The sequence below is a fragment of the Anser brachyrhynchus genome (assembly GCF_964034855.1).
Source record: "Anser brachyrhynchus genome assembly, chromosome: 1".
Taxonomy (NCBI): domain Eukaryota; kingdom Metazoa; phylum Chordata; class Aves; order Anseriformes; family Anatidae; genus Anser; species Anser brachyrhynchus.
Genome location: NC_137694.1, coordinates 12770805 through 12786531, shown reverse-complemented (window position 1 = coordinate 12786531; position 15727 = coordinate 12770805). Strand labels below are relative to the sequence as shown.

Below are 15727 nucleotides of genomic sequence, written 5' to 3'. Positions count from 1 at the left end.
ATTGGATGCTGAAGCAAGCACCAGTGAGTCAAAATTGTGTCCAGATGTAAAGGCTGGCTCCCAGCTATGTAATTATAATTTATTAAAATGACAGCTACAGTGCTGCCTATCACAAAATGTGAGAAAATAATCCATTACCTAATAACGTCCTTATTAGTTATCTGCATCAAGGGTAAAAATATGCTTTTAGTATTTTGAAAATTTCTGCAAAGCAAAGGCAAGCCTGTAAATCAACAGTGACAACTCGAACCCCTTGCAAAGCTTGTCAAGAGTAAAGATGACCAAGACTGTAGGTCTCGGAGGAAGAATGACATCCTGATTATAACACACCAGGCAGACACCCAGAGGCTGAGCTTTTGTGTATCCTCTTGAGCTCTGGGCCAACTGCAAGGCAGCAAACCCACAAGCCTGTGGGTCTGATGCTGGTAGGAGCTCGGACTGACTGCACCAGTGCTTGCAGCTCAAGCTCCTAGTGACACAAGGTTCACACTTCTGTACTGAGCAAGAGCTGTTGCAATTAGTTGATTATAAAAGTGTGTGAGAATGAGGAAAATATTTTCAGTGCATGATTAATTACCTTCTTGAGTAAAAGCAAAGCTGATACTTAGCGCTTCCAAGTCCTCAAGTCTTTTACTTTGACAAGAAAGTAGAGAAAGGAATAAAGATATCAAAATAAACATTCTTAAATCAAATGAATGCTTCTTCTCTTTGCCCTGAAGATGTTCCCAGTGAGATGACTTTTCAGGCTATGCTGTGCATATCAGTACCTTGCACTACAAGATATTCTCTTTTCTGACCTTTTTTGCCCATTTTGATTCTTGCAGAGATGCTTTGCAATTTCTATATTAATGTTTATGTTATGTTAATGTCATGTTAACTGCATATGTTTAGGGTATATCTACACAGCACACATGGGGATACGTAAGCTGTCAACAAGTGCCTCTGAAACCAGAAACACTGGAACTACAGCACAGCATTTCACCAGATTAATACACTAATGTTACAAGAAGCAAGTGACTACCAAGATACTTGACATGGTGCCATGCAGATCCATATTCTGATATTGATGTAAGTTATACTTTTGATATTATACATCCTATGCCCAGTTGATACTTACCTGCTGTTAGTATGCTTTCTGCATCTGACTGTGCATTTTAATCAAAGGATTTTACATTAATTCCAGCTGGAAGGACCTCAGGAAGTCTCAGTAGCTGCTGCTGAACTTGCTCGTTTATGTTATCTAGTACCAAAGGGCTTGAAACTTGGATGCCATGATGTAGATGGAATCTAATGAGTGTTGTGTGAAGGGGGATAGTCATTTCCCCTCAATCTACTGGCTGTGCTTTTGTTATTACATCCCAAATTACTTAACCCAAATAAATATTAGGGAAGAAAAATGAACCTCCCTTAACATTCAAAAGGCCGATGACTTTTAGCCTATTTTTATTCCTGCTGACAGATTATGTCATTTTCAGCTTATTTTTTCTCTTATATTTTTACAACAGAATTCACACAGAAATGGTATTTTCTTCTCTATTCTGTCACTGTTTACAGCAAATGTCCTTTTTTAGTTCATTGCTGTTGTTTTAAACTTAGGATTTGGTTGGTTCTTGGGATCACTGAAATTCAGTGCAGTTATTATTTGAATAAATTTGCTTGTCACTTCCACAGCAGACTGCCATTTTCAGTTACTATTGGAGGTTCTCAGCTAAGGTTCAACAGTGACTACCTATGTAGTAGTGGGAAAGAAAAGAATATTTTGGTGGGTGGGAGGAAAGCAGGATCTTGAACCTGTGTCTGTTACATCCTGCAGAGAACTCCGGTCACAGAACTTTCGGTTGTTTGGGCATATTGTATTCCTCTGCTCTTTCCCTCTTCATCTTCCCCAGCCTCAAATCCTGTGATATAATTTTCTCAGAAAAATCACGGCTAGCTTAACTGATTAATGTTTGTATTTCAATGTTCTCTATGATTTATTTTTTCCATCTGATCTTTTGCAGAGAACTTCCAATTGGCTATTATATTCAAGAAAGTGAAAACTTAGAGTCTCAAGTGGCTAATTATCCATGGCTTTGTTGCAATATTAATTCTGGCAATCATAGAATTTTGAAATTCAGCTGAGGTAATATGAAAAGAACTCTAAATATCTGCATGGTCATAAAGTATTGAAAAGTTTTCTGAGATCATTTGCTCTTGTGAGATATGGCTTTCCAGTACTTTCTTCTTTGCTTTTCTCTTATGAATGCATAAGAGCGAAATGTGGCCCTGAAAGTAGAAATTGTTATTTTATTTCCTCAGGAAACTGTTTTGGGCTAAAGAACAGTTTCTTCAAAACATATTTTAAATGCAAGAAAGGATTGCATTAGGCTGTAATATGCAAAATGACAAATGTTCTCACTTGTCTTGATTTTTCAGAAGTGGCTAGTACTCACAGTTTCAGATGGATTTGGTAGGAGATGTGTATCTTTTCAAAGCTTTTTATGCCTCCCACTCCCAAGGGGCTCCACTCAGTTAAATTATAGGTTTTCCAGTGCCATTTAAAACACTCAAGGGTGCCCCTGTACCTGTAGGTGGCACTAGATAGGACTGCAGGTCGTCTGTCACATCTGTCTGCCCTCTCCCTGGATGTATCTGGGCATCTCAAATGGTGCCGGATGCAGATATCAAAGCAAAGAAGTAGAGCCCCAGCAAACATAAAAGTGAGCTATAATCCTTGATGTCTGATTTTACCACTGTATTCATCATGCCCGTACTCAGTGGTAACTTCAATACTATCTACCATCCAGCCAGTTAAAGAAATCAGCCTTCCTGCACCTCTGTCTGACCAGCTTCCCTGTTGTCCAGTTGATTCTGCAGTGTCCCTAACTGGACAGGTGCAGTCGTGGGGTTTGCTGTGATCTCAGCTTTTATTTCAATTTCTTGAACTTCACCTTGACAAAAAAAAAAAAAAAGTAATTCAATTGCATGTGAGTGAATGATTTATTCACATATCTCTGGTGGTTACCTCTCCACTGTCTCTTTGGTATACAGGAACAGAGAAAACCTACTTTGTAGGTGAATTCTGTTGTGCATGGGTGAAACAGTGCCTTAGAGGCTGGATAGCCTTTGGGTTTGTATTGACACAGCAGACAAACAGTGCCCCTGGAAGCAACCTTGAGAGCCCCTTCAGCTTTAATCAGTGCAGCGATTAAATAGCAGTTGTCAGGTTTAAATTACATTTTTTTTTTTTTTTTTTTACTTGGGCAAACTTGGAAAAATAAGGGCTGAAAAACATGATTTACTTACTTATTGTGGACCCAGACTCAGGCCTGTTCAGGGAGCTGATGATTACAAAGCCAAAACCTTCATTCTCCTTGCGGTGGATCACGACATCGCTGGTTTGCAAGCTGTGAGAAGTAAAGCCCTCGGGGGGTGTAGCATTGCTGCTAGAGACAGCGTGATTGCTGTTAGCATAAGTTGCGTAGTCACTTCTTGGAGAACTGTGGTGCGTGGACACCGAGCCTGGGCTTCTGCCATTCTCTGGGCATGGTTCTCCTAAAATATAAGTCATACCAGTATTACAGACTGGCTTGCTCAGTGGATCTCTGACTTACAGTACATTTGCTAATGCAACATGAATACACTTGACTGTCTATGGCCCAGACTACCGCAAGTATTAAGCTAGGAGCTGTAATAGATGCAGAGAGACAGGAATCTACACAATTATGCAAAGCTTTCAAGGGCAATCAGATAAAACAAGCATGAACACTCAGTGCTAAGCTGTCTAACGGAAAGGAAACTAAGAAACAGTGACTATCTGGATTGCAAAAATGTTACCAAGCACTATTCCCTTGCCTGCTGGTTGATCTGTCATCAAGAGGAAAATGTGACCGTCTAATCCAATATAAAATTATTTGTGTTTGGATTAAAAGAATTTAAGCAGGCAGCTAACATAGAGTAATTAGCATTAGCTGCATAATGTCTTTCTTACAAATTGATTAGCATGCTCAAAAGACATTTATGGAACAGAGCAGTTATACAAGGAAAAAAAAATCACAAAGAGTTTTTCTATGGGTTTCATCACAGGAGCAGTACTCATTTAAAGGTTTTGAAGATGCTCTTATGTGATGAGTTGGAAAGTGACAATGGGGGCCATCCACACTTTACTGCTGCCTTATAGTAGCAAAAATAGGGAGCAACTTAAATCTTGTGAGAATAAGCACTTTTTTAGTACAAGCATTTGGGCAATTGGAAACAGTAAAGTTACACTTCCAGATGGAAAAAAAAATAATATTCCTTGCAGATCTAAGTTTACACAAATCATTATTTATTGACATTTTTAATACAGAACTCTAAGATAAATGTAAGCAATTTTTCTCTTCACAATGATGAGAGTGACTCTGCTGAACATGTGAAGAGCTTACGCATGCACACATGCATCCTAGGAAGGGAGCTTGCAAATTAGACCTTCAGTGTGTATATGTTAATAAAATAAACAACATCCAAGTCCAGACTGTTGCTTTCTCAGTCAGGTGTGTCCTTTAGGAGTCCTTGTGCAACTATGAAATAAAGTGATTAGAGAGAATAAAGAGGAAGAAAAACAAACAATTATTATACTCCTGTGTTAGAATTGAAAATCTCCACGAGTTATTGAACCAAATCTGCAACTAAATGCCATAGTCAGTGACAAGAGAGATCTCATTTTCTGGCTGTCATGTTTCAGACAGCTGGATACCCTTTGTGACAGTATGGCTGCAACAGAAAGGAAATTATCTTACCCTGCAGAATGACCAAGAGCTGGCTTGACCATAAATGAATGCAACTGAATGCCGTTAAGTACAGTAGAAGAAAGATAAAGGAGAAAAAGTTTAAACAGCTATTTGATTGTCAATTTTGCGATAGATATTCATCAGAAAAATTACATTTTGCTTCTGCCTGTGGAGAAATGGCATTTTAATCCTCGTTGTTCTGAGGTAACCACATTTTCCTAACCAAATTGTTTTTCAGAGCTTGCTAGTGGTGGCTATCAGTCCCAGGCTGGGGTGAGTGTCTGCGGAGCGGTGGTCCCAGGCCAGGGCTGGGTAAAACACGGACACCAGCTGCCAGGAGGATGAGGGCAGCCTTGTTTCCCTCTGCTGCTCACATTCATGCTGAATTGATCGGGCTTGACGTGCTAGTACAGCATTTTGCAGTTATGCCCCACATCACTCATTTTAAAATTCTCCCACAAAGCTCGTGTTGTAAGACATAAAATTAAAATCCTGTTCAGCTCCAGAAATGCTTAAACATTAATGAGTTACACGCGATACTCCCCAGCGTGGCACTCTCAGGGCCTAAGAATAACTCCAGGTGTTTTAGCAGCTTGTTCGATTTTGTGTGCCGGGGGACCCGCGTGTCTCATAGACCCTCGTACTTAACATGTAACGAGCAGCAGTGAGGGCTGACATCCCTTCGGTGCTGCCCCTCGCTGTTACTAATTGTGCCTACCGCCGGCAGAGCCGGGCAAGGCCCTAACTCGAAACGCTCGGCGTATTACCTTGGTTATTGGCCATTTTCCTAGCGCTGGGGGAGCTGCGAGGGGGCGTCGCGCCGGGTGGAGGGGGCCCTTTCTGGCTGGAGGGCTCTGGAGTCAGTAACAGAAGAAAGTCAGTCCCGCGGGAGCGGAATGGGGGGGCTGCAATGGGGAGGGGAGCACTGAGGACACGGGGATGGCTGTGGGGTGGCTTTGTGGCAGGAGAGCGAAGGGGAGCAGCTCAGGCAGCGACAGCGGATCTAAGGCACAGGGAGGCTGACGAGAGGACAGGCTGGAAACAGGGGTTTGCTCATTTCTGGTGTCTCAGCGAAGTGCACTAACCACACCAATCTAAAAAACTGATTAATAACGCCTCTTTCCTTGTGTACGAAAAAGTTTCAAGGGAACAGCAGCAGCTTCTCCCGTTAAAACTTTAATAGATGCTGCCACGCATTTTTCCAAGTATGTGTGTTTTCCAGTAATTGCACCAGGCTAGTCTAAAGGTGTTATTTACTTTAGATCCTTCATATTATTTTAGGTTTATTTTCTGAACATGTCTGCGTGAAAGGAGGAACTGGCCCTGTTCCTAGCAGCCTTTTCTGCCGTACAGAAAGTTTTCATCCAGCTGGCCTTGCAGTGTGTGTGTGTGTGTGAATCTCCAAATGACATCAGTGAGACCAGAAATGGGCTTTTAACACATACAAGAGTGAAATGAATCCTTGCCCTAAACAGTTAACAGGCTTTGAGAATTTCTCCAAATGCTTATTCACACAGTCAGCTTTAACAGTTTTAACCAAATGCAAACATTTTGTCCCAGAAGGAGACAAGAGGAGACAGCACAGAGCAGGACAGCATGGAACAAACCCAGAGCATTCATGGTCACCACACCAGGGCTGCCAATGTGATACCCACTTCTGAGGGAAGCAACACTCAGCTGTAGCACTTTTATCACATAAATGAGGGAAACATATTTACAATTATTTTTCTTCAAATTACAAAAAAAAAAACCAAAACATTCAATTTGTCAGCACCTGTTTGTGCTGACAGCACTGAGCTCTGTTCTTCCCAGTCTTCTTCACTCACCTGTGGGTAGCACCTTTCTCCTCACGGTAAGGTTCACCTGCCCGTTTCGGGCAGCGTTATGCATAAGGTCAATCACGTATCGGTGGGTTTTGCCGGCCACTGGAATCCCATCTACATACACCAGTTCATCACCAGGGTGGAGACGGCCGTCTCTGTCTGCTGAGCCCATCGCAATTACTGCTCCTATGAGGATCTAGGGTGGCAAAGGAACAAAACCCTGACATACATATACTGAGTGCACAGACATATGTAGCCTCCCATTTTTCCCCATGAATGCTGTAGTGATTTTCCCTTTCTGTTGAAATTTAGTTCGTGACTCAGTGCAAGTGAAGAGATCTGTGTGCATCTGAAAGCCGTGTTCCTGCTCTGTGGGTGTGATTGAAGATATTCTCTTATCTCTGGTGAGAAGGTAAAATCCCAATCCAAGGATCATCTACCTGTTATATTCAAATCAAGACAATTTATCTGTCAGGGGCAATGACTTTAGATACCCTACATTTTGCAGAAAATCTATACAGATTAATTCCATGTAAAGGTCCTCTTGACTTAAAATTAATTAGTCATAGACTACTCATTGGTGCACAATGTAAGCACCTGGAATGATACACTTGAGGTCAGTGGTGGAAATGACCCCTGTACATAAAGTTTGCTTTGTGGCTCTTTAGTGGGGAAAAAAAGGGTGCTATATCAAATGTTATTACTCATAATGAATAATTGTACAGGTAGTAACTGATTAGCAAAATGTAAAAAGTGGAAAAATGTCAGCTTACTCTGTGCAGATGTTGTTTTCCCAAATCGACATTTAAATGTAATTTGTATGGGATATATAAACTAGTAAAAAATCTGTTCAGAACCTTTTAATGACTTTCTTCACTTTCTATGCACATAAATTCACATAATTTATTAGAAGAAGACATATATATTTTCCCCGTGGAATAACTGGTAGAACAGTCAAGATTGATTCAAACAAAACCTGCTTTCTTTGAAAGAATATTAAAGCATTCACAGAGCGTGTTCCAAATTTTCTTTTCTCCCATTCAGTGTTAGAGTGAGCACAGAATGATGGATATGACACGCCGTGTGACAATCCGTTTTAAATAATAAAAGATAAAAGCCATCACATACTGCTTTTCATGAAGAACTGAAAGGCTAGATGTTGTAGCCATGCAGGTGGTCTTGTTTTTTTGTGGTCTCAGCTGCAGAGTTGGAAGCCCCCCAGCAGAGTGTTTAAATGAAACTCCCCACAAGGAGCCTGAAGAATTTTCCCCATTTTCTCTCCTCCCTTTGGCTCACTTTTGCTTAGAAAATGTAGCAAAGAGAGAGCAAGATGCAGCATTTTCCTGCTTCCTGGTGTTTCTGGGTTCCTGTTAAGCAGTACCAGACTGAGTTCCCAGAGATGTTCTTTCAGATTCTCTATTCTGCTCTTCGAACATTGAAAGAATATGCCTCAAAGCTTTGGAAAATTCTTTGTACAAAATCCAGCTATGAAATATGTATTTCTGCTCCTTCACTGGAGAGTAAAAGAGCTATCCAAAGCCAAGTTTAGCTAGATCTCCAGAAAGTATCTTCAAAACCTTTATATTTTTGCATCTCATATGAGTAAGATTTCTTCTAGTTGTCTTGGAAAGAGATGTGTGGTAGCCTTCTTTAGCTTTTGCGATTGTAGGGGCTAACTTCCTCCTTTGGGCATTTGCAGTTTCTTTATAATTGATTCTAGGCTGCCAAAGTATTGAACAATTTGTGCATCTTTAAACTTTAAAGAAAGACAAAGGCTGCTCACGGCAAGGTAGATCATCAGTATCTACTGCAAAGTGTAAAAACTCCTTCTAGTTTTGACAAATTAAGTAATTATTGATGATCTTTCCAATGTCCACAGTGGAATGTGATTGTGTTACTCATCTCACTGATGGAATTGACTCTTGAACAAAACCGGCACAGTCTAGGAAGACTGTGACAGAGCATAATCTGAAACCAAAGTCTGGATTTTATTAACTCATGCTTGTTAATCTCTGTTTTGATATTTAATTTATTTGTGACTCTTGCTAAGTATTTGAATTTGTGTTTTGGTTTCATTATAACACAGTAGCTTCACAGGGACAGTAAAATTTAAGAAATAGATGTAAGAGGTGTAATTCATCTCACCTAATTTTAAATGTCTGCGTTGTCTAAATCCAAGCTAATAATCCGAACTCTTTCTTTGATCACTGCTAAAAACAGGAGCTCCTAATGTATGGTCTGCATTATCCTAACTCTTTGCTCAATGGATCTCTGTTATGTCTTAGAAATGTCTGCTTCTTGGCATTGACCATAAAAAGAATCGAGATAATACCTCCCCATCTTGGGACAGCAATTTGAAATACTTTGATAAATGTGAGTCGCTCCTTTGGAAAAGAAACTTTGTGCCTAGAAATATGGAAAATAGATTACTCCAACATCACTTTCTCTTTGTAAGGTCCAGGTAGCTGATATAACTAGAAGGAACTATGTTACAGTCCCTCTATAGTGTCAGTATAATTGTTTTGAAAAACTTTATGTGGATTCTGCTTCTTTGAGAAACTTATTGCCTTACACTGAAGAATCTATACTCCTTTTTAGGAACCAAACCACAAAGACAAAAGCCAGCGAAAGCTTCTTTTTGTTCTGTGTTACCTGACTGCACAGCAGGAGAGCTGAAACAAACATTTCAAAGTGTCTCAGTTCTTGTTTCATAGGAAATGCAGGGGTTTGGAGGACAGGCAGAAACTGCCTCTCCTTTTCTGGAGGTGAAAGGAATAGAAGTCTGTGGGTGGGCTGTCCATGGGGGAGCTGGGAAGCAGTGGAGGAGAGAAAACAGAGGTAAAAGCTCTTGTATTTTGAATACAAACTAGTTTATTTTATATATATATATATATTTATTTTTATTTATTTATGTATTTTTTAAAGTAGAGTATGTCTGTCTTCTTTACTAGGGATGAAAGTGAGCAGAGAATCAAGTAGATGGGCAACAAAGAGGGAGTGAGAGCTGAGAAGGTCAGCGCTGCACTATCTAATGCTAAGGCACCTTTTTGCCTTGTCGGCTTCTCAGCCTTAAGCTAGGTTCTCCTTCATTCCCGGGGGCTTTGAGACATGGTCTGTGGGGAGACCTAAATCCTGTTAGACTGATACGTCTGGGGGAGAAATACTTTTGTATTTGCAAGACCTGAAATAAGGGCAGTGACCTTAAGGCTAAGTGCAGGCTGAGAGTAATTGTTCAGTAGGACAGTGAAGCATCTTAGGAGGTGGTTCACAGAAGGCAGCATTCAGTCCTGCTCTTCAAAAACAGCAAGGTGCTTATCTCTCCACATGGTATCCAGCTATGAATCTTTTTTTGACTCTAGACAGTAAAGCCAGGTCAGTCCTTTGCTGAAAAAAGAACCACTAGAAAGAGCTGCTTCCTCTACAAAAGTTCAGTGCATAATGCATATGACTGGGAGGCAAAGTACTTGTTTCCAAATTCCTACGCTACTGTGTTTTTGAGCAGAGACATAGATTCAGGTCTTTTGCAACTCAAGCAAATATTCCTAACCATCAGAGTATTAGATATTCTAAATCAGTTTTCTCTCCCTCGTTTAGGTTGAAATAATTCCATTCTATATAAATAATCATCTTCTAGATGAGGCATCTGAGCTGCACTTTTCCCCTTGAGAATGTTATAAACCTCCGAACTGCAGAGCCAATCAAACCCTCACTCCCAGATGCTACCTAATTATCCATTTGTAATGAAAAAAGCACTGAAGGAGAGACCAAGAGAGACTCTTTCACAGACTACTGAGCATCCTTGTAGCCAGGGGCACTTTCCTGGGAGGTGGGAAGTGCCACTAGATGCTACAGTCTAAAACAGGTAGAGAGAGATTTCCAAATCTTCCATTGGCGTCAGTTCTTTGCAGGATAAAACAGACCATTTCCTCTAACTCCTAATAGATTTCCTTTTTGGCTTCATTGAGTAGACAAGCTTTGGGAATGCATGTTGACTGGGTCATCCAGAGAAGACAGGAAAAATGCTTAGCTGGAGAGTGTGAAGATGGCAGCTCAGTGGCCTTGCAGTGGGACAAGATCCATGGCAGAAGCAAGATGCCAGAGGGAATTCAGACACGCCGCAAGTGTAGATGGTGAAAGTGTTTTGATACTGAAGTCCTTCTGTACTGCTGCACCTTACTTAGCTTTGCAAATCCATTCCAAGATATTTAGTCTAACATAAGGTCTCTGTGTTTCAATCTGCACTTGTGAAATATCTTTTTTTTAGAACACAGTGTGTTTGTTACTTATTACAAGAGGCATCAGCAAGCTATTAAAATTTATCAGTACTTTGACAGATGTTGACTATTTTAACATAGATAAACTTCTTTGTTTCTCAGAACCATGTGTTGGTTAATGTTAATGCATGAATGACAACTGTATTATTCTGTATGAATCTGAATACAGAATATATACATCTATCAACTAGTTATATATTTCCTTGGAAGTAGTTCACTGCAGAAACACAGGACTCAGAACATATAAGTTTGAGAGAATAAAATGTTATCAGTATCAATTTGGCATTACTTCTCCCTAAAAAAACACAGTAATGTCATCAAAGTTATTCTGAAGGAGTATTAACTCTGCCTTCCCTCCCCTAATTTTTGTATTTATATACATATATTTCACTTTTTTACCAAAATACACATTTAAAAAAATATTTTATTTTAGAATTTTATTTTATTTTAATTTTTCACCTGTTATGAATCTGTATTGGCTTTGCAGTAAATATCAATTTTAGCATTGGGATGTCTCCTTTCTGGTAGGTATACAGCTACCTTTGTTATGTTGGATGCGCCACAGGATGTTGTCACCTAACCCGGAACATGCACTATCGCTCCCTGGTGGAGCCTCCCGTGTTTCTTGAAATACACTGCATTGTGAATAGTACCTTTGAAACTTATGCATATATATAGCTTGCCTACACTGTACACAGTTATGAATAGCTTTATATAATTTGATTTTTAAAATCTACTGCTTAAAGTTAAAACAGTCTTGGAAAGTCAGGATGAAAAGATGCTGCGCCACACCTCTGTAAAGGGCTGAGTGATGCGCTGTTTTGAACTGGTGAATTCCTGGTGATTCTAGCTTCATTGGCTGTGACATCTTTCAGGTGTCGACAGCCTGAGAACCCTGTCTTTCTATGGATGAACAAAAAAGCCCTTTTACTTATAACCTTAACATGATGTTCATTTGGGTTCAGCTATATAGTAATATATTTTTGAACTTTACATGGATTTTAGAGTTCTAACATGGAAAGTCATGAAAAAATACTCACAGGCTGTCCAGGCTCATCTCCTCCAAGGATCCTGAAGCCAAAACCAGACTCCATTCTCCGAAGGTGAACATCCAGCTCCTTGTAATCGGGACCTGGTTTAAAGGGAAATCCCACTGAGCAAAGCATTTTGGTTTTGCCTTGAGAATTTGCACCATCTTCCCCTCTCCACCTCCCTGCCCTCCCCACCTCGTGTTCATTGCACATGACTAATGGCAGCCTGGTTAGAGCTGGTGGAAACAAATGGGACACAATGTGTTGTACACAGACAAGGAGGAGACACTTGAAAATGCAGGTGTCTTGGAGGATGATTATGTTCAGTAAAATAAACTAAACCCAAGCTACAACACATTCACAGGCGAACAGTACAGGAAAAGTCTTTCCAAAATAGAGGTTATAAAGGTGCCTTCTTCCTAAGACTGACTGCATAATATTTTTCTGTTCAGCCACCTCTGGCATTTAATCTGCGTTTTCCTTGCAGTTTGTTAAAACCTAAAGAAAATAAACTGAAATGGGAGATAAAGATACATAGAAAAATTATCAATCCAACTTACAAAAGATGAATAATCATTATAGGCCATTTTACTTCCACACACATATAAAACAGTATGTCGTTTTTATGTAATGTAGCTTTTAAGTATTCCACTTTCAGGTAATACCGTCAATAAAGAGTTTTCACAAAAGCTATCATTATAAGCCTCTGAGTCTTAAGGTTTAAACTGAAAGCTAACATCATTAACTTGAACTCCTTAATGCTACTCAATTAAGGTCTCAGCAGCTTTATGAATCATTAAAATTGTGCTTCCATATGCCTGCATAATGTGCCTGTAAACATATATTCTGTCCTGGAATATCTGAGTTCAGGAAAGTAGCATTTTTTAAAACTCAGTTTCTTATAAAAGAACCTTTATCTTCATTTGAAAGAGCTTCTTGTTTTGGGTTTTGATGCACTCGAAGAGCAAAAGAGAAATTTTAAATAAAATTTTGAATAGTATAAAGTGGAATAGTAAGCAGTTAAAGTAGTGGGAAATTGTTTTGAGTATTGCTTTGTCTGAAATACTTTGGGCTCATCAGCTAAAGTAGGACAGTTATGAACAAGAGTGGTCTTTTGTACAAATTGCACTCCAGTCTATAAGTTGTTGCACATTTAGGTGCACATTTAGACATTGTTGCCAACCCCAAAAGACAAAAAGGGATGGGTAGGTGTATTCCAACCAGCTGTTTCTAATGTCTCCAGTCATGTCTTGTTTCCTCAGGAGGGGAGAGACTACAGATGGCTGAAATACCATGCTTCGGCCACTCTCATTTATAGATCCCCCGACAGCATCAGCGGACACCTACCAAACTGCTGAGTTGGGCAGATCCCAGATCCAGTCTGGAATTAGAACTGTTTTAGTCTTGTCAGGTCTTGCAAAAGCAGAGATGCAGGACTACATGCAGTGGCTCTATACTATGATCATGCCATAAAAATCCTCTCTAGACAGCAGCATGGTGCATTGTTGCAGCAAGATATGTTGGCATGAGTGAGACAATCTGTCCCAAATGTTTTGGTTGGTAAAATGAAAGTATTACCTTTCCCTACAAACTTGCTTTTCATGTACTTAGAAGAGAATCCCAAAAAGATTCTAAAAGCTTATTATTATGATATTTTTTCCCAATTTATTTGATGTTTCTCAACATTGAATAAAAGAACACATGAAGTTTGTGCAAGTACAGCGTGTTAAACTAATGCAAATTTTGTTTAAAAGTCATGAGAGGCAAAGGAATTTTAAGATTAAAGCAACATTCTGCCCTTACTTAATTTGCTGTGCCTAAGTGTTACAAGGTTGGGGTTTAGTACTAGGGAGAGGACCTTGCAGATAGACACACTAGGATCAACTTTTATAGCGAAGTCTGACAGTCAAAGGCACCAGTCAAAGGCACCAGTCAAAGGAAACACCAGCGGTTTGACACAAATCAAGCACTACTTTTTTTTTTTTTTTCCTACACACCTGAGTGGATGTGCAGAGTTTGGAATACATTAAGAAAGTGTAAGAATGTCCGATTATGAAGAGTACACACTTTGCCACGCTGAGATGAAGAATCCGCTCAAACACATACATTTACAAAGCTGATCCAAACCAATGCTAGTACCAGATTCCAAAATAAGCAGTACAAAGTTTTTTAAATGACGCTGCTTTTCTACCTGTTTAGAATGGACTAAGTAAGCTAGGTTGACCCTGAAAAGGCATGTGGACGTACTTTTCTTTTCTATGAGCTCTAACAGTTTGTGACTGACTATGGCCATCACCCTTGCTCAGAAGAGCCTTTGCTCCCCAAAAGGTGGAAAGTCTATAGAACACATTCTCTGCCAACAGTTCCCAGTCCACTGATAGCTGCCTTTAAAAATGATGTTTTCTGTACCACCACGCAATCAAAACATGGGACTAGAAAGGATCCCTGGGCCATCTAGTCCAGCTAGACTCTCTGTTACGCAAACTTCTGAGGCAAAAAACACACAGACCTTACCAGGGAGGACATAAGCAAAGAAGACAATGCACATCTGTGCCAGTTTGTGGCCTTCGTTGCTAGGTCACCTGCCTCATCCAGAGTTTTTACTGACGGATTTTACTTGCTTTTTCACTGTAATATATTATTATCTTCATAAACTGACTAATGTACTTGAGAACATTTCCTCCACTGCTATTGCTGGTTGTTTAACTCTCATGCTTGGTGTGATGACATGACTCCCTTGGCTGCACAGACCAGCTCTCCACTGGTCTGGAGACAGATACACCACAGATATCCGAGGTTATGTGGCTGAACGGGGACCTTATTCCCACCCCTAGTTTTTGTGCTTAGGTCATTAATGAAACACAGAAGACTTATTTCAAGGCTCATCACTAATATTATCCCTTCAATCCAGAAACTATTCTTCTAGTATAATTACTTATCCACTTTCTAGCCATTCCTTTTTATATTCTACGTCTTAAGTACTGTCTTCTCCAGGCTAACATGGAGTACATCAATTATAAACGACATCTAGGAAAATAAACATTCGTTGAATTCTAGATTTATTAAACATGCATCACTTGTTTGGGCAAAAAATCATTTACCAGCTTATTCTGACACAACCAGCCTTTCTCCGAATCCTTTTCATTAGGTCTCAATTTATCTCCATACTGGTAGCTAGGTATTGTTTAACTGAAAATATACTCTAAAGACTTGATGATGAAATCTCCTTTTTTCCTTTTTTCTAAAGCTAGGTAAGTCATTTGCTACTACACATTCTTATTACAGGAGCCCATGCTTGGTAGGTTTACTAAAAATCCCTACTATAATGTGCCAGCAGTTTCAATATTCCTAAGTGTACATTGATCAATTACTCTTACCCAGGTAAGTGATTGCATTTCCTCTGATATTTCTTCAGTGCTTACTTCTCTATGATTCTGGTTCTTTTTCTCGTCGCAAAGGATTGTTAGATAAACTAAATTTTGTCTGTTCTTGCTGGAGCAGATTTTCAATTGATCATACTCACAAAGGAAATTACCTATACTTACAGTAAAATGACACTCCTGTGCCTTGCAATATACAGCAAACTGTTGGTTAATATGAATTCGTTATGGAAAACAGGTCTTTTTTTTTCCCCTTGGTAAGCTAGATTGGAACCTGTGGATCATGCCAAGTAAGAAGCAATGAGCAGGTCTGCAGGCACAGGAGTCAAGCCAAGGCTGAATTAGTATAGTCTTTTACACAGCTTTCCTTCTAGCCAATGTAATTCACCTGAATGTCCCATCTCCTACCAGTTTCACTGAAAACAGAGTTTCAGCTTAAAGTCAATATTTCTGATTTCATAATACAGGTAT

The 15727-nt window shown here is 39.7% G+C and overlaps 1 protein-coding gene across 12 annotated transcripts in view; it reads right to left on the bottom strand.

Moving 5' to 3' along the window:
• MAGI2 (membrane associated guanylate kinase, WW and PDZ domain containing 2) overlaps positions 1-15727 on the bottom strand; it is an 817299-nt gene that overhangs the window by 59619 nt on the left and 741953 nt on the right. For 6 of the 12 annotated variants that reach the window (XM_080581211.1, XM_080581210.1, XM_080581212.1 and 3 more), the window contains 4 exons: positions 11886-11977; positions 6575-6767; positions 5516-5602; positions 3286-3534 (listed from right to left, as the gene is read on the bottom strand). In XM_080581211.1, coding sequence (XP_080437337.1) covers positions 3286-3534; positions 5516-5602; positions 6575-6767; positions 11886-11977 — 621 coding nt within the window. The remainder of the gene's footprint in view (positions 1-3285; positions 3535-5515; positions 5603-6574; positions 6768-11885; positions 11978-15727) is intronic. The other 6 variants (XM_080581215.1, XM_080581216.1, XM_080581219.1 and 3 more) reach the window with 1 other exon arrangement.